We start from the raw sequence: 17936 nt of genomic DNA, 5'->3' as shown, positions 1-17936 counted from the left end.
AGAAGAGGAGGAAGAGGAGGAAGAGGAGGAGGAGGAGGGGGAGGAGGAGGAGGAGGAGGAGGAGACAGCTAAGGCTCAAGGCTTTTCTCTGCCTTGAAGGAGCTCATAGACAATTTCAGAGCTCAGGATCACACTGTGGCCGTGGGAAGCCATTCATGGGTTCACAGGGAAGTTATGGCGGCCACTATTTGAAGGAAATGGGGATGCTCTTGGGCCAGGGTAGGCTTTGGTGAGAGGTGCTGTCTGAACTGGGTTCTGAGAGATGCACAGGAGCCCAAGAGTGTTGTAGAGAAGGCAAAGCTCAGAGCCGTCATTGGATCTGTCATTGCTTTCCTAATTGGACTTACTGAACTATGTAACATGGGGGTATTTTGTCCTTTTCATAGCTGCTTTAAGGGTTATATGCATTGTATGTTGGGCCTCAGGGCACTGTACAGGTGGGTCATCAGTGGCCACAACTTCTCTGCCACACCCCTGACGCTAGAAAAGAACCAAATAGCTCCTTTCTTGTTCCTAAATTGGGACCATAGAGGATCACTTCTATGCCCAGCTCACACAAACTGGCCATCTGAGGCTTCCTGATGCCCAGAAACCGGTCTCCAGGGCAGTCCCTCACCTTCAGTTCGGTCTGACCTCTGACATCAATTTTGTAGCCTTCATCAAGGCTGAGCAGGGCCTGCACAGTGCTCCGGCTGACGTGGATTCTGTACGCTAAGAAGGAAGACAGAAATCAAGCTACTGCCTGGTGGCAGCCTACTTCCTAAGAGCCTATGGCTCCAGCCCCAATCAGCCACACAACACAGTTATTATGCATATGATTCTTTCTCCTAATTCTCATTCCCCTAGACAGTTGATTGCTAAAAGGGCCCCCAAGAAAAAGCAAATTGTGTAAATGAAGTGTTAGGAGGTGGTGTCCCAGGAACACAGTATTTGCCTGTAAGGCTACACATCCAGTTACCCAGTGTGTGCCTGAGCTACATTAGGGACTGCATCACCCACACCCAGACACAGGTCCTAAGACGTGGCAGTGTTGGCTGCCCACATCCAGTTACCCAGTGTGTGCCTGAGCTACATTAGGGACTGTATCACCCGCACCCAGACACAGGTCCTAAGATGTGGCAGTGTTGGCTGCCCACATCCAGTTACCCAGTGTGTGCCCGAGCTACATTAGGGACTGCATCACCCACACCCAGACACAGGTCCTAAGATGTGGCAATGTTGGCTGCTTTCTGCAACCATCAGAATAGCTTCTCTCCATGTAGGGCCTAAAATGTTGGAGGTGTCTACATGGTGGCATTGGAACTGACCTAGCATAACAGGGGTTGACATGCAGCCAAGTAAATTCCCAAGCTGGAAGAGGCCACCTGCCTGTAGAGGGAGGATACCAAGGCCTTCCAGGCAGAGCCTGCTCAAGGACACTGGGCAAGTCGGTTGCAGCGCTAAGGGGAAGAGCCAGGTTTCCTGCCTCCTGAATCTGTCTTCTCTGCTAGTTCTCCCGTGAGATCATTAGAAAAGCCCCATGGGAAGTTAAAGGACACATATCTTTCCCTTCTGTTCCCTGTACTGCAGCCTAGGGAATGCTGCCACCAGGAGGAGACATGGTGACTGAAAACCGTTTCCTACAGATAGTCTGGGTTTGTTGAGAAAGACTTCCAGGGGCGGGAAGAAGTCTGAGACACTCACGCAGCCCAGTGGATTCCATCCTGGAGGCAGTGTTGACGGTGTCCCCAAAGAGGCAGTAACGAGGCATGGTGAGACCCACAACACCTGCCACACAGGGTCCTGAAAACCAAACATGCATGGGAAACCCAGGGGCCAGACAGAAGTTTCAAGGTCCACCTCCCATGCTACCACACCACCCTCTGTGTGTCCTGAGCTGAGTGAGGGTCATGGTGGTATCTGGAGTAAGTGTCATCTCTGAGAGAGGCCATGAATGTGATAGGCTCTGGCCTGGGGCCCGGCCGAGTGGGAGACAGGGAAACAGTAGCCAGTGCTGGGACTCAGAAAGCCACCTGGAGAAGTGGCCGTTGACCTGTCTTGAAGGGAAGATGAGTGGGCAGGAGATGAAGTTCAAAGGCCTGAGAAACTGAAGCTGACCTTGGGTGAGAGGCTGGTGGGGAGCTGCAAGGGGAGGCTGTAGAGGTCAGTGAGGGCTTTGAGGCTACAGGGGGCCTCCACTCTGCACTTGATCCTGGAGGAGGAGCCATGGGGGTGGGAGGAGCATAGAGACCCTTCTGTGAGGCCTCTTCCAATCCCAGGTCGGCAGACATCTAGTTGTCCCCATGACTACAGGATATTTCTGCCTCTTCAATCAGACTATCTCCATGTGCAATCAGCTGCCCTTGACCAGATGCTACGAGCCGAAAACTTCGAACCTAGCAAGATTTATGAATCTGAGTGTCTAGGCCCTTTGGTAGCCAAGGGTGACCAGAAACAAAACTTTCTGACAGAGTGTCGGGATGCCTGCACGAGGTCCAGATGCCCCACTAGAGCTGACCCACCCCCAGTGCTGTTGGCATCAGAACCTCCTAAACCTATGACATCACATAGGTGACAGTGTGACCTTCAGACCTGTTGCCAAGACAATGGCCACCATATTCCCAGAATCCACTCGGCTCACCTCCCACCTTTACCTGCGTTATATCATTTTCCATATAAATAAAGGGAACGCCCCTCCCCCTCTCTCCCCCTTCTCTTTCTGCCACCATCTCCCCTCCAGCCCCTCTCTCTCCCAATAAATCTCTCACACGTGGAACTGTTTGGGCCCAGTATGCCGTGTTCTGACTCGAGCCACTATTTTAACACATCAAGTGCCCCTGGGACTTCTGGGAGGTTGATCCGGCCTGGCCACGGCCCCCCGCCTACCTGAATGCAGACCAGCCCTGACACGGATGGGCACATCGGGTGCATGCCTCATCCGGAAGTTGCCCGCATAGCTAAGGATGTCTAGGGCCAGGTTAGCGATCTCAGCAGCGTGCCGATTTCCATTGCGCAGAGGGAGCCCGGAAGCCACCATGTAGGCATCCCCTATGGTCTCCACCTGCAAACAGCAACGTCATGCTGGGGCAGCCTGTCGCACACCCAGACCTACGTGCCGCCATCAGTAGCCCTCACCCTACCACCCCCAGGTCTCACACACTCTGCAGCCTCTGCCAGACCTCCAGGCCCAGGCAATGGGCACTGATGAGAGCTGCGAGCTTCAGGTGGCTTCTGTCTGTAAGGCAGGTGACAGTGTGTGTGTGTGTGTGTGTGTGTGTGTGTGTGTGTGTGTGTGTGTGTTGGCTCCATGGGTAAGAGTGTATGTGGCTGAGTTTGGTGACCTGAGCTTGTGCCTAGAACCTACTGGTTCCACAAGTAGTCCTCTGTTCTCCACATACATGCACACACACACATGCACACACACACACATGCACACACACACACATGCACACACACACACATGCACACACACGCACACACAGACACATGCACATACACACATGCTCACACACAGAGAGAAAGAGAAACAGACAATAGACAGACACACAGAGACAGACAGACACACAGACAGAGAGAAACAGACACACAGAGACAGACACACAGACAGAGATAGACACACATATACAGAGAGAGACAGACAGACAGACAGACAGACAGACAGACGCGTGTGCACACACACAAAGAGGAGGAGGTAGAAGAAGAAAATAACGTTCTGGAACCATCGCAGCTCTGCTGCCTGCACACACGGGGGCTTCCCTTGCAGCCACAGCGTCTTCCCTGTGAGCTGTATGTGGAACGAGTTAATAGAGTCAGCTGTAACCCTGCCCACAGGGAGCCCCCTGAAGCCCCAGGACCCAATGTCTGCGTGATGCCCCCTCCACCACACCCCTCTACTGCCGAGTTGCTTGTTTCTCGAGACACCACAGTGCCACACACACCCCACGTCATGTACCTTGGCTCTTACCGGCCCCACCCCGCAGCCCAGCACAGCAGGGTCAGCCACACTGGCCTTCACAGAGGTGACGAGCAGCCACTTGCAAGGGAGGCCATGGCTGCCTGTAATGTATGTGCTTCCTTCAGAGAGGAGGCTACCACAGAGAAGTTAAGAGCGAGGGCTGCCTCTCACTGAGCATGCTTGTGGACTCTAACTGTGCCACCGACTTGCTGTGCAGCCTCCATGAAGGGATCTTGCCCACTCTGAGCTTGATGTGTATGAATGGCTAAACCACCCCACCAAGGGCACACATCGTGCTAAAGAAGGGGAGGCGAAGCTCTCCCTCAGGGCAAGTGCTTTTCCTTTCCAGGTTTTCAGTGGAGGCTGAGAATGGGGAAGGGCTGCTAGCCTTCTGTTGGTGACTGCCCGTCTCTTCTAATCTGCAGAGCAGACCTGAGCCACTGGTATTTCAACCCCGTGCTTCACTAAGGGGAACTTTGGGCTCAGAGGGTGGACAAGCTTGGGGGCTGTTTGATGGCTTAGACGGCTAAGGCCTCACATCTCACACAGCAGGCTGAGCTGGGGAACGACACATGTCCCTGTCGCTTTCCTCCTGTCCCAAGCCTCTCCTCAGCACTCAAATTCTTTGCTACATACAGAGAAGTGCTCACCCAGCAATGCTGATGCTGGGGTGGTCCCTCCACCACACCTCCATTCCCAACCCCATCCCTATCCTCCATTCTCTCCCTCCCCCCACCCGTACCTCCACCCTTGCAGGAAGTGGTTATATGGCTGCTTCTCAGCCCAGAAAAGATTCAAAGCGGTAACTAGATCCTGCTGTTGATGGGCGGGGGGGGGGGGGAACCAAGGCAGATGGGGGGAGTGATGAGAGATGCATCACACATCACAGAGACTGGGCCTGCTGTTCCCCACATCTGGAGGGGTGTGCGGGCCTTGTTTGATTTCATTTCCCTCTGCTGGGAAGATGCAGGCCTCTTGGCTGGAGTTCAGAGCAGAGCTGAGCCGTGATTCAGAGCTGGGAGGGCCACATGTGTGAGAAAAGATGGGCAGAGGCAGGAGAGACAGGCCAGGGGTAACTTGGGGCAGATCAAAGAGTAGAGGCGCAGAGAGACCTGTGGGACACAAGGGAGGCCAGGGTGTGGCCACTGGCCTTCCAGACATCTTAGGAGCCATGGAGTCCCCGGGGAGAGCAGAAGAGAGGCTGGGGTCTCAAGTGGCAGTGGCAGAGGTGTCTGGTGGTCACCACCGAGAGAGTGCTTGTGGCAGCCTGTGGACACTTGGGCCTCCTCGTGGCTCTGCTGTTGGCTGTGTAGACCCAGGCAGGCTTCCATCCTCTCTGGGCCTCTGGCCTGAATCAACAAATACTGCCAAGGGGAGTTTTGCAAGTGCCAAGGAGAGCAGCTACCTATGCAAGGGAGCGAATGGGAGACTGGAAAGATGGCTAGCGGGGAGCAGGGAGAGATGAAAAAAGTAGGTGAATCAGGAAGAGGAGGGGTGATGTGAGAAGATCTGACAGTGTGAGCCTCGAACACTCAGAGAAATGTGGTGGTCCACAGAGGGGGAGCAGTCGCAAATACACTCAGAGAAGAGCTGGGTCAACTCCAGATGGCTTGTGGGCCACTGTGACCTGCCACCTTATCCCAAGAGAATCTATGTCACGAAGAGGGTGAACTTCCTATAAAGGGCCGAGGGCCCAACGGCAAGTTCAGCCCTCAGGTTCACCCAAGTCACTTCACCCCACCGTCTCATCTGTAAGCGAGGGGTGCCAGCCCTTTCCTCCTAAGTCCTCATGCATGCAAAGCCCTTAACCTGGCATCTTGTATACAATAGGTGCTCAGTAAGTGCTGGGGCACTACAATAGTGTAAGCAGTTTGCCTGCTCCGTCTGCCGACTCTTTCCGGAAGGAATAAATTTAAATGTCACACTCCATCCCTCCTTGGATCCACACCCCCTGCAATGTGGCTACAACAGCTCATATCCACAGCTGGTACTGCATCTTCTACCTCTTCAAGTTGTCTCTCTCAGCCAACAGAATTTGTCAGGAAAAGCAGCGTGCCAACCCCAGGCAAGAGCTCAAGGGCTAACATGCCTCTGCCCTCTCTCAGAACCCAGCTATGCATGTGAACCATCTCAGAGAGGCTCTGGGTCAGAGCTCAGTCCCTCCAGTCAAGGTTCCAGAGATGCAGAAAACCAAACTAAGATCAGCAAGCTGCCCACCTGGCCCACACCTAGCTGGAGATGCATGGGAATCCAGGAACTTGTTCCAGCTCATGCTGAGGCTTGTAGCAAATGGTTTCTTTGTATGCTATTGGACTTTGAGATTATTCATTACACAGCAAGAGTTAATTGATACAAGGGCACAGTGGATAGAAACAAATTAGCAGTGGCGGCTACAGAGAGGGCGAGAAGTAGGTCGCCTGTTGTCCTCACCTTATACACATCATGGCTGTCCAGAACAGCATCAAACAGCGTGTAGAGATCATTGAGAAAGCCCACCACCTCAATGGGCTCACTCAAGGCTGAGATGGTGGTGAAGCCCACGATGTCACTGAAATAGATGGTGACTTGGTCGAAGTACTCGGGCTCCACAGTTGTCCCCATCTTTAGAGCGTGGGCGACAGACCTGAGAGGTGAGAGGGGCCATATGAGGACACTGTTTTTTTCCAGCTTGGAGGCTGGGGATGTGATAGGGAGGATGTCCCCCGTTTGGCTAGTGTGTCAGCCACATTGGATGCACCTGTCCTGACTTTCTCAGAATTAAAGCCACTCCTTGCTCTTGGGGTGTGGGGCAGTAGGAGCTCAACTCTGATATGTACAGCTCAGTGTTCAACATATGGGGAAAGGTTAGAAAAGTATGTTAGATAGATGAGAAGAAATGAGGATGGGAAGGGGATCAGTCAGTGAAGGTGCACACAGGAGGACCTGTGCTTGATTCTCAGAACCCAAATAAGCCCAGGGTGGTATGCGTGCTTGTAAACCCAGTGCCAAGGATGTAGAGACTGGCTTGCCAGTCCTCCCAGCCAAGTTGTAGGCCATGAAGAAAGAGACAACGTGGGAAGTATTCTAAGAAAAGACACTTGGGGTTGACCTCTGTCCTTACACACATGCACATACATGTGCACTGAAGCACGCACACATGTGTAGGGGCATGGAGGTGTTTGTGCTAACAGACATTCACCAGGGGAGCCTGGAACAGTACACATACAGGGTTGTTCCCTCAACAGCAAAACCTGTTTTCCCCGCAGAAGGCCAGAGCAGACAGGCTTTCTAGCCTGGTGAGCTTTGAAATCTGTGTGGCCAGGGCGAGCGCCAGACCCTCCTCCAGACCCTTCTCTTAAAATTGTTCTTTTCAGCCGCTCTACATAACCTGTCTTTATGGAACTTTACAACAGTTTCAGCTTTACAAAGGGTTTCAACATAGTCAGGTCTGATCTGTATTTAGCTTACTTTGTTCCTCAAAGAGATTCAAGTATGCTTTGGTGTGCATGTGGGATTGAGTTCATTATCCCGGGAACGTTTTTTCACCAGATTGTGCTGGGCTTAAAAGTGTCTCAGGTAAACAACTCGGGGTGAGACTCCCAGAGTCTGGACCAACACTGACTCCTTTTGGCAGTTGTGACACCAAACTGCCTTCTTGTCTCCAGTGTCTCTCCCACCGCGGCCTGCAAAGGTCACAGAAACGCTCTCATCTGATGCCCAACACGGAGGGCTTGACCCTTAGAGGAGTAAGAGTGCTTTTAATGTAAATGGAAGCAGGGGGTAGGAATCTGCTTCTCTTACCCAAGGAGCTGCCACTGTAAGTCAAAGAGTGACACCTCACGTGTTCTCAGTCCTCGAAGGCCATGCATTTTATGTCATTATCCCGGGGAGGGCCTGGTGGTGATGACTCACACCTTTAATCCGAACACTTGGGAGTCATAGGTTGGCAGATATCTTATGAGCTCCTACTTTGAGGTCAGCCTGGTCTACAGAGTGAGTTCCAGGACTGCCAAGGCTACACAGAGAAACCCTGTCTCAAAACAAAACAACCACCATCAACAAAAAAATGCAGGGGAGCAACAGCTCTGTGACACAAAGTCACACACGGCTGCAAAATATAACCCTTGTGTCAGAGACCAGATTGAGAAAGCCCAGGCATCATCTTACACCCAGGGCATCCTGCAGCCAGAGTGTTTTCACAGTATGCAGCTAGGAGCCACATAGTTCTTTGTCAAGAGCCCTTCCCCCCCCCCCCCCCCGTAAGGCCACTCCTGGGAACCAGCAAGACCTAAACAGACATCAAGGACTGAGGGAGTCTTCTCACATTCCAGAGCTGCCCAGAGCTGTCACCTTGAACTGTTAGGAGGATCCGGACTCTGAGATAGGACTCTTAGATAAGCCGTCCTATGTCCCAGGGCAGTGGCACCAAGGACCCTAGATGAATCACTAAATGTATTAGACTTGCAAATAACTCTTCCCAATTATTTCTCTCACTGTATACCTTTGATCACTCCCTCAACCCCTCTCCAAATTGTATTTAACCTGAGCATCTCCCCTTAGTAAGAGAGACTATGACAAACATGCATGGTCTCCGTCTCTTTCTTTATTCCCATTTCTCTCTAGGTTTGTGATCCCCCTCAAGGACCATGGAATAAAGTGTCTCACGGGCCGGGGCACCCTTGGTTTTCTGAACAAGGAACCATGCTGTCAACAATCAGAAACATGGGAGCCAGTGTAAAAAGAGCCCATAAAAAAGGGTGATACGATCACTGTCAGTTATTTTGCAATCTGGCTGTAGTAATGAACTCTCTTCAAGGAGACAATAATAAAGAGGAGACACTCCAGACACATCTCAGCAGAGAGCAAGGCTTGCTAAGGAAATGGGTGGCTCCCACCCTTTTGCAGATGGTGGCAGTGTCACTAAGTGGCCCCGGCCCCACCCATGTATCAGCAGGCCTATCCCAAGGCACCCAGTTCCACCCAGGACCCAGGCCACTCCCCTTTCCCCTGATGCACAAAAGGAATGGCGATCCAAATTTGATTCCCAGGGCAACCACGGCCCCAGAATCAAGGGAGAAATTGACCCAGTATGAATTGACCAGTGGCCCTTTCATGGGGGGAAAAATTAAAATAAGCCCAACTTCTAGCACAGGACCAATAACTAGGACATATACAACTTTTCATCAGTCCTTGGAATTCCCCAAGGGCCAGGGATTGCTGCTGCCAGTCTCTCGTTTTCATCGTAGACACTTCTTCTGTAAAGATGGTCAACATACCTAAAACCCGAAGGGCTTTCTGTAAGAAATGTGGCAAGCATCAGCCTCACAGAGCGACCCAGTATAAGAAGGGCAAGGATTCCCTGTATGCCCAAGGAAAGCGTCGCTACAACCGGAAGCAGAGCAGCTACGGTGGGCAGATAGCGCCAGTCTTTCAAAAGAAGGCCAAAACCACAGAGCAGATTGTGCTCTGGCTTGAGTGTGTTGAGCCCAACTGCAGATCCAAGAGGATGCTGGCCATTAAGAGATGCAAGCATTTTAAACTGGGAGGTGACAAGAAGAGAAAGGGACAAGTGATCCAGTTCTGAAACTTGTGTTCTCTGAAAGAAAAGTACTGAAGTGGTAGAAAAATGACCTGCTAGAGAATAAAGTTATTTTTAATGATTAAAAACAAAACAAAACAAAAAAGGGAACAGTAGATTTCAACTGTTACATGGTCTCTGGGGCGTCAATGCTAATATGAAAATGGGGGCCTCCAGCCAGGCGCTCTGCTCCTGCTATGACTCCTCAGGGACACTGCATTCCTAGACTTGACTTAAAAGACCACTTGTTCTATATTCCTTTGCCTCCTGGTATCAGGGGAAGGTTTTAGCACAATGGATGAAAAATGGCCCCACGATAGGCAATGGTTGCAGGGGTCTCCCCTGGGCAGCAGTGGGAGAGTCGCTGGAGTCAAGAAGGCAGTTTGGTGTCACAACACTCAGGAGCCAGTGTTGGTCCAGACTCTGGGAGTCTCACCCCAAGTTGTTTACCTGAGGCACATTTGAGCCCAGCACAATCTGGTGAAAAAACGTTCTCGTGATAATGAACTCAATCCCACATGCACAACAAAGCATACTTGAATCTCTTTGAGGAACAAAGTAAGCTAAATACAGATCAGACCTCACTATATAGAAACTCTTTGTAAAGTTGAAACTCTTGTAAAGTTCCATAAAGAGCGACTGAGGAAAACAATTTTAAGAGTAGGGTCTTGGGGAGCGTCTGGTGCCCCGACACAGATGTGAGTTCTGGCCACACAGGTTTCACAAAGCTCACCAGGCTAGAAAGCCTGTCTGCTCCAGTGGGTGGAAAATGTGTTTTGCATTCCTGCCATTGAAGAAACAACTCTTTGTGCATAACATTCCAAGTTCCCCTAGTGCGTGTCTGTGAGCACAAGGACCTCTGTGCCCTTACACCCGTGTGCTTATGCAGTGTGTAGGAATGAAATACTGAACAATTTCAGCGAGACCAGGCTCCCTGAGCACCCCCTGAGTTCTAAAGCCCCAGAAGAGGGTAGAGGCCACTGGCACCCTCAGGCCACTCACGGAGGGAGCATCTGCGAGAGCAATCTCTCTGTCTTCTGCCTCTCCAGTTCCAGCTCCTCAGTCCGCTCCTGGACCAGTTCTTCCAGGCTTTCGGAATACTTCTCCAGCATCCGCAGCATGGAGTCAGCAACACTCGTCTTCTTGCCTTGGTTGATGCTTTTGAACTGAAGAGAAAACAAGATCTCAGTTTCGTTCATAAGGATCAGTGCCTTCTGCACACAGCTTGGGCGAGAGTCAGGCAAATCCCCAGCCTGGGGCGGGGGATAGAATGAAATGGAAGATGATATGTGAATTATCAGGAGACAGGGGTCCTGAGGGATGTGGGGGAACCTCTGTGTGGGATGGGCAAGTAGGAAGAGAAGCTTGGCCGAGGAGTTTGTGTCCGGGCAAGCATTATCATCAATAAACCCAGGTCTCACAGTAATGGTGGATCGATGGGTAGAGTCATTATGGATAGGTGACTGGATGAATGGAGGCATGGTGAGTGGATGGATGGATGAGTGATGGATAAGCAATAAATGGATAGACAGACAGATGGACAGATAAACAGATGGATGGGCAGACAAATAGATAAGTTAACTGTATGAAACTCCACTTTACTTCAACTTTTAAATACCTGAGGGTATTAGGACCAAAGGAGACTAAAGATTAAAAAGAAAAAGGTTACATCCAGGAGTGAGGTTTGCAAGTAGAAATTTATCATTGTTTAGATACAAGCTTCTTAGCAACAAAACCAAATGGAAACTGAGGATTAAACACTTTGTTCTAAAGAAATACAAATACTGCCTGCCCTGCAGAGAGAAACCTCTTTTGGGTTTTCATGTCAGGACACTGAGCCATAAATGACACCTCTTTCCAGCCAACACATAAGAGGCTGAGAGAAAGGGGGGGTTTAATTAGCCAAGCCAGTGGGTAAGAGTCAGCACAGCTGTTCAGGCTGTCTGACAAAGCCCTTCCTGCCCTGTGATTCGACCCCGCCTTTGTCATGCCAAGCACAGTGCGAGCCCATCCACCTTTCTTTGCCATGGCCTCAGGCAGGGGTCTTTCTCACAGGCGCCCTTCACTCAGAGTCTGGCTCATCCCCTGGCTTCCTAGCTGGGACTACCTCTAACCTCTACAGGAGATGACAGCCTGGTATTTGAGGAACCTGTGTTCATTATAACTCCCCCCCCCCCCCCACAAGCCTTGGAGCTCAGTAACTCTGAAACTCATCTGTGAAGTGAGTGCTACCCATGATGCAACAATAGGCACGGGCATGTGTGCCAACATCCCAAGGAGCCTTGCAGCTTGTCTCTGCCTCCCAGGCTGCCTCTGCCCCTCCTCAGCTGCCCTTTCGGTTTGTTGAACTTCACCTTGGTAACTTGGTGCTGTGACTGGGGACCATGAGATTAGAGCAGGAGGCGGAGATGTGCCCCTGGGTTTGATGGGCTGGTCCTGGAGGAGAATTGTCCTGCCCAGTCAGGCCCACACAGCCCTGAGAACTCGTGCAAGCTTGCCTCAGCCATTCCACTACAGTCCCAAGGCTGGCCAGGGGGCCCCAGAGTCCCTCTAACCTCCTCAGTGACTTGGGAACCAGAGTTGTCTCCATGGTCACTAAGGGCTTCTCAGGTGCTAGGAGGCCCGGTTCTGGGTAAGGTTCTTCAGACAGACAGGTCACCAAACACATGTCTTGGGTACTTATCTCTGCCTCATTTATCTTCTACAGAGGCATGGCCATGGTGCTGTGCTTCAAAAGGTCACCTTCAGGATGGAGTGACTTAAAACAGGCTGGGCACTTGGGATAGCACTGGCAAACATGGCTCTCTAAGACTGTCCCCCTCAGAGTGGTATTGCTGGCCTACGTCCCCTGTCCCCTGACTACTTGGCAGTTCCAGACTCTGGAAATGCACGAGGCCTGCACGGGGCCAGTGAGGCCTGTGGACAGGAATGCTTAGAGGCACCTGCTCGTCTGGGGAGCACTGACCTGTGTGTAGATCTGGTCCAAGCTTGGCCTGTCATCTGGAGCTTCTTCCCAGCATAGCTGCATCAACTGGATGCACTCGAGGGGACCCTGGTCAGGGGACACCAGTGGCCGGCACAGAGGAGGGGGAGACGCCACCTTCTGGATGATCTCTGCAGCAAACCCCATGAATACCTTGGGTCAAACTGCCTTGAGAGATTATAGGAGGGGGTCTTGGGGCAGGGCCGAGAAGGGGGGATTCAGGCCCTAGGGATGCTCCCCAAGCTCTTTCATCTGTGACTCATGGCTGGTCAGTGCGGTACCATCTTGCTTTTCTCCTGGGTCTCCTTCAGGCTGTGGCCAGAGGAAGATTTGGACGAGGAGAACTAGGTTTAAATTCTGAAGACGCTATCACTCTCTGTGGTGTGGTGGAGAAGATAATAAACCCCCAGCCTTGGTCTCCTCATCTGTGAAATGGGATTAGCAAGGGCCTCCTCTTGAGGGAGGAGGTATGGAAGGTGGTGCCTGACATCTGACAGACTCTCCCCAAGGCTGCTGTTCTAGCCTTGCTCCTGAAACCTGACCACACAGCTCTTCTAAACATCCAGAGACTACGCAAAAGAGGAGCATACAGCCCTCAGCACCCAGGTGTTCCTGACCCACAGGGGGAGGACCATGTCACTATAGCAAGGCTACTCTATGCCCTGGTACCACACCCCACTCCAGACACGAGCCTCTGGCAGAGCCAAGAATTCATCAAGACTGGGGAGGGGAGGAGCTGAGCTCCACCCTCAGGCTCTGAGCCTGCAGCTCAACATAGGTTTCTGTCATCTATGTAGAGTCTACGTAAGTCAGGGCACAGCAGAGGAACCTCCAAGGAGGCCTGGGACCCTCCTGTCATGGAGCCTGTGAGGAGCCTGTTCCTCTTCTCTCTACCTTAGGTTGGCCACCGTGATGGAGATAGTAAAGGATCACTATCTCATTACAGTTTTTGTTTTGTTTGTAGGTTTGTATGGGTTTTGGTTGAGATGGGGATCCTTCCCAGGCTGGCCTCAAACTTCTTATGAGGACAAAGATGATCTCAGATTTCTGATTCAGATGTGTCCCAAATATTGATCCCAAATTCTATGGCCATGTGCCACCATGCCTGGTTATACCACGCTAAGGTTCAAACCGAGGGCTTTGTTCATGCTGGGCTACCACTCTACCAGAGGAGTTCCGTCTCCAGCCCTGATTGCTGTGTTTCTGAAACAGCGTAGCCCATGCTTGTCTGGAACTCACAATATAGCGCAGATTATACTCAAATTTGCTACCCCCCTGCCTCTGCTTCCCAAAAGCTGAAGTTACAGGTCGGTGCTATCATACACTGTCTACTAATGTCCAACGTTATAGACAAGGAGACTGAGGCTCCTCGGGGTGGGGTGGGGGTACCTACACAGGACAGTAAAAAGCAGACACGAAAATATGCTGTCTAGAGGGTTCCAGCCTCAGGCGTCAGACGCCAAGGGCCTCAAACCACAGGGACCGAGAGACTGTGTGCTTACAAAGAGGTGCGTGCAGATGGAAATGATACCGACCGTGCACACTCGGGCAGCTGTGCTTTAAAAGCATACCGTTTGCATCGTGATGAATGAAATGTAAATCCATTTCAAAGCATCTCAGATTTCTGAGTAGCGTCTGTCATCGGGGTTGCTGCCGTCAGCAGATAGTAAAAACTGAAGACAGCATGGGGGCTCCCACATTCTGCATAGGCTGTGTATGGGGGTGGGTGTAGAGGTGGGAGTGCACGTGTGTGGATGGCAAGCACATACAGGCCAGAGGTCGATGTTGGGTGTCTCCCCTAATCAATCTCCATAGTATTTTTAATGACAGGATCTCGCAGTAAACCTGGAGCTTGCCAGTTTGGCTGAACTGTCGTCTGGCTAGCGTTCCCTGGGTTCCTTCTGTCGTCTGGCTAGCGTTCCCTGGGTTCCTTCTGTCGTCTGGCTAGCATTCCCCGGGTTCCTTCTGTCTCTTCCTCCCCGGTGCCACCGCACCCAGATATTTATGAAGGAGCTGGGGACCCACACTCAGGTCCTCACAGTTGCTTGATAAGAGCTTTGCTGACTGAGCCATCCGCCCAGACCGGGTGCCAGCATATCCAAGGTTAGAAAATGCATGCAGGAGCCGGGCGTGGTGGCACACGCCTTTAATCCCAGCACTCTGGAGGCAGAGGCAGGAGGATTTCTGAGTTCGAGGCCAGCCTGGTCTACGGAGTGAGTTCCAGGACAGCCAGGGCTACACAGAGAAACCCTGTCTCGAAAAAAAAAAAAAAGAAAAAAGAAAAAAGAAAAAAGAAAATGCATGCAGGATGAGGGCGATGGCCTGGGCTGCTCTCCAGGTTCTCTTGCTGGGCCAGTTCACACCCAGCGTGTCTCTGTTCTCAACAGTGTTGGCTTCTGGTTCCTTAGAATGCTGTGCCTGGATAAGGAGACAGGTCTCGGGGACTGGGCAGATGTGGGGTTGAGGGATAACTGCAGGAGCATCGTAAGGTCCAGGGAGCCCTGACAGAGACCATAGAATGGAAGGACATTTCTGAAGCCTGGCCCTGGGATTAGGGTGGCAAGAGAGAGAAAAAAAATCTACAAGGCAGGTGTTAATGGGGAAGTATGTGTGGCCAACACCTGGAAAATGGAGACGGAGACTTGGGATAGTATACCCTCTAGGCAAGTAACCAAGCTTCCAAACACGATGCTGCCCGGCCACATCAGCACAGAGCCTGATGTCCAACACAGTTTTATTGGAACTCCATTTTAAAGATGAAAACATTGGGACTCAGAGTGGGCATGTGCTGTGTAAGTCAATAGAGCAGGACTAGAATCTACATAGACACAGGGTGGTGACGGACTGAGAGGGGACATATGGCCCAGGGAGGAGCACTTGCAGATGCGTGTGGGAGGCACACATCCTCTTGGGAGTATAAGCAAGGGGTTAGTGCTCACACAATGTCCACAACTGGCCAACCACCTTGTGTGAGCTGCTACAGACAGCCTGACTTAAGGCAAGGAGACCCAGTTCTCACCGTTAGGCTTTAGGCACACGTGCCCAACTTTCCTGAAAGTCGCAGAACTTCCTAGCTATCCGTGACAGCAGCCAGGGAGGCCAAGGGGGAGAAGACATGTACCTTCTGCTGAGAGCCCCCAGGAGCAGTAGGGTGGGTCTCGGGTCAGTACCTCCTGCAGGATGATGGCCAAGCTGAAAACATCACCTTTGAAGGTGGCCTTCCCAGGCCCCCCAGGCCCCCGCAGCAGCTCAGGAGCCGTCCACAGGAGTTCTGCAATCACAGGAAAGGGTCACTTGCCCATCACACTCTGTCCCTGAGAGGACTTAAGTGTGTCTGCTCTCCTGGATTCCCAGGTTAAGGGCCTCAGGTTCTTCTAGAACAGAGAAGCCATCAGTTCTAGGTCCAAACACAGAAACTGTGGGGTACTAGAGGTTCCCCCTCTTCCCTGGTGTCACAAGCACCAGTGTACCACACCCTACTCATGTCCCCCTGTGTCCAAGCTGACCTTCTGGGGCTGGCTGGGGCCTGGAAGAACAGTGAGACTCCAGGAACTCTGCATAGCCATGGTCAGTGATCTTGAGCACAAAGCGAGTATCCACCACACAGTTCCTGGACTTGAGGCGCCCGTGGGGAAAGCGCCGATGGTGCAGATACCGCAAACCCTGGGAGGGGGCACACGGGGCCAGTGAGGAGTGAGAAGGACCATGGACTGTCCACAGGACCCAGTGGCCTTCTGGTCTCAGCTCTGCTTTGGTCCAGTTTGATTTTTAAAGGCAGGGGGAATCCGAGTGCTTCCCATCCACCCTCCCCCTTGACTCAGCTCATAGGGAGGCTCTCACTCGGATCAGATCCATCAGTAAGGAGGCCTTGAAGGTCCAGTCTAGCCTCAGGTCCTCATTCTGCAGCAGGTCCTCGAGGCTGCCACGGGCACAGTGCTCCAGCACCATTGCACTGACCCCAGGGCCCACAAAGAGGCCCAGGAAGGCAGTAACATTCTCATGCCGCATCTCCCGCAACTACAGAGGCAAAAGGCACCTTAGAGTCCCCCGGGGGCCCTTCATCAAGGCACCCTGGGGTAGATGGGTAATGAGGTGGTTGGATGGGGTGAATGGATGGGTGGGTGGATGGACAGATAGATGGACAAGGGGATAAGTAGGTATATAGATGGATGGGCAGTGGTGGGTAGATGGTGGCAGATGGTTGATAAGTGGGATAATTGAATGGATGGATTGATGAGTCGATGAATATAAATGGACAGGGATTGGATGAGGAAATAGGTGGGTGGATGATCAGATAGACACATTGATGGATAAATAGATAGATGGATAGACGAATAGATAGATGGATGGATAGATAAATGGATGAATGAATGGATGAACAGATAGATGGATAGTTAGATGAATGAATGGATGGATAGATGAATGGATGGATGGTTAGATGAGTATATGGATGGATGGATGACTGGTTGGATGAATGGATGACTGTTTGGATGGATGGATGGATGGACAAATAGATGGATAGTTAGCTGAATGAATGGATTGATGGATGGATGAATGGATGGATGGATGGATGGATGGATGGATAGATGAATGGGTGGATGGATAGTTAGCTGAATGAATGGATGGATGATTAGATGAATGAATGGATTGATGGATGGATGGATGGATGGATGGATGGATGGATGGATGGATGGATGAAGGAATGAGTGGGAGCATCATGGATGGATGAGTGGGGGAGCTGTCAGTATCTCCAATAGTCAGAGCTAGGTCTGTTTCTCAACTTGACTGAAGCCAGTGATCTGGAAACTACTCATCCTCTCTCGAGCAGCCCACAGGATTGCAGGAGGAAGGAGAGCTCAATGATTCCTGCCTACAGTGAAAGAAAGCAGCCTCCCCAGGGCCTGGGTCCAAGCAGGACAGAGGAAACCCTTGTCTGGCAAGGCTTTCTTCACAAAGATGACTCAGGACTCAACTCAATGTTCTCCGTCCTCCGACATTCCCAGGGCAGAAGCTTGCATGGAGAGATAAGGATGGCCCTGAAGCCTTTGACAGTCCTGCCATGGAGAGGTGGCCTCTGACACCCCTCCCCCCGAGTGTGCTCAGTGACTAATATGAAATCCTGAGCACAGTGGGGTGGTCTTGTATGTTTTGGGGTTCAGAGTTTAGGAAAGGGCAGTTTCCACTTCAAATGGCCTGCAGCACCCCAAGTATGAAGTCCTTCTCTCGACCCAGAGAGACCAGTAGATGCCTTCAGAGTTTAAGAAAGAAGTCATATCTGGTGGAGCTTAGTCCTCAGCTGCCCTGCCTGTGAACGAAGCTTTTCAGTCCCTGTGGACCAAGAAACCATCCGAAGTGATCCTGATAGTAAATATTTTAGACTTTATACATCTCTGTCACAAACACTTCCACCACAGTGGTAGGGAAGCAGCTATAGACAATACACAAAGGAGAGGCTGTGGCTG

The 17936-nt window shown here is 51.6% G+C and overlaps 2 protein-coding genes across 2 annotated transcripts in view; one reads left to right on the top strand and one right to left on the bottom strand.

Annotated features, from left to right (window-relative positions):
- LOC110330114 (olfactory guanylyl cyclase GC-D) overlaps nt 1–17936 on the bottom strand; it is a 38431-nt gene that overhangs the window by 3818 nt on the left and 16677 nt on the right. The window contains exons 9-17 of the mRNA XM_021210074.1: nt 16315–16491; nt 15981–16137; nt 15596–15745; nt 12457–12605; nt 10494–10657; nt 6365–6557; nt 2866–3040; nt 1684–1782; nt 617–711 (exon numbers count right to left, since the gene is read on the bottom strand). Of these exons, the coding sequence (XP_021065733.1) occupies nt 617–711; nt 1684–1782; nt 2866–3040; nt 6365–6557; nt 10494–10657; nt 12457–12605; nt 15596–15745; nt 15981–16137; nt 16315–16491 (1359 nt within the window). The remainder of the gene's footprint in view (nt 1–616; nt 712–1683; nt 1783–2865; nt 3041–6364; nt 6558–10493; nt 10658–12456; nt 12606–15595; nt 15746–15980; nt 16138–16314; nt 16492–17936) is intronic.
- LOC110330123 (60S ribosomal protein L36a-like) lies at nt 9177–9497 on the top strand. The gene has a single exon (XM_021210084.1). It carries the CDS (start codon nt 9177–9179, stop codon nt 9495–9497), a length of 321 nt encoding a protein of 106 aa, XP_021065743.1.

Source organism: Mus pahari, chromosome 1 (assembly GCF_900095145.1).
Source record: "Mus pahari chromosome 1, PAHARI_EIJ_v1.1, whole genome shotgun sequence".
NCBI classification, from domain to species: domain Eukaryota; kingdom Metazoa; phylum Chordata; class Mammalia; order Rodentia; family Muridae; genus Mus; species Mus pahari.
The sequence above is the reverse complement of the archived record's forward strand: the minus strand, read 5'-3'. Positions and strand labels throughout refer to the sequence as shown.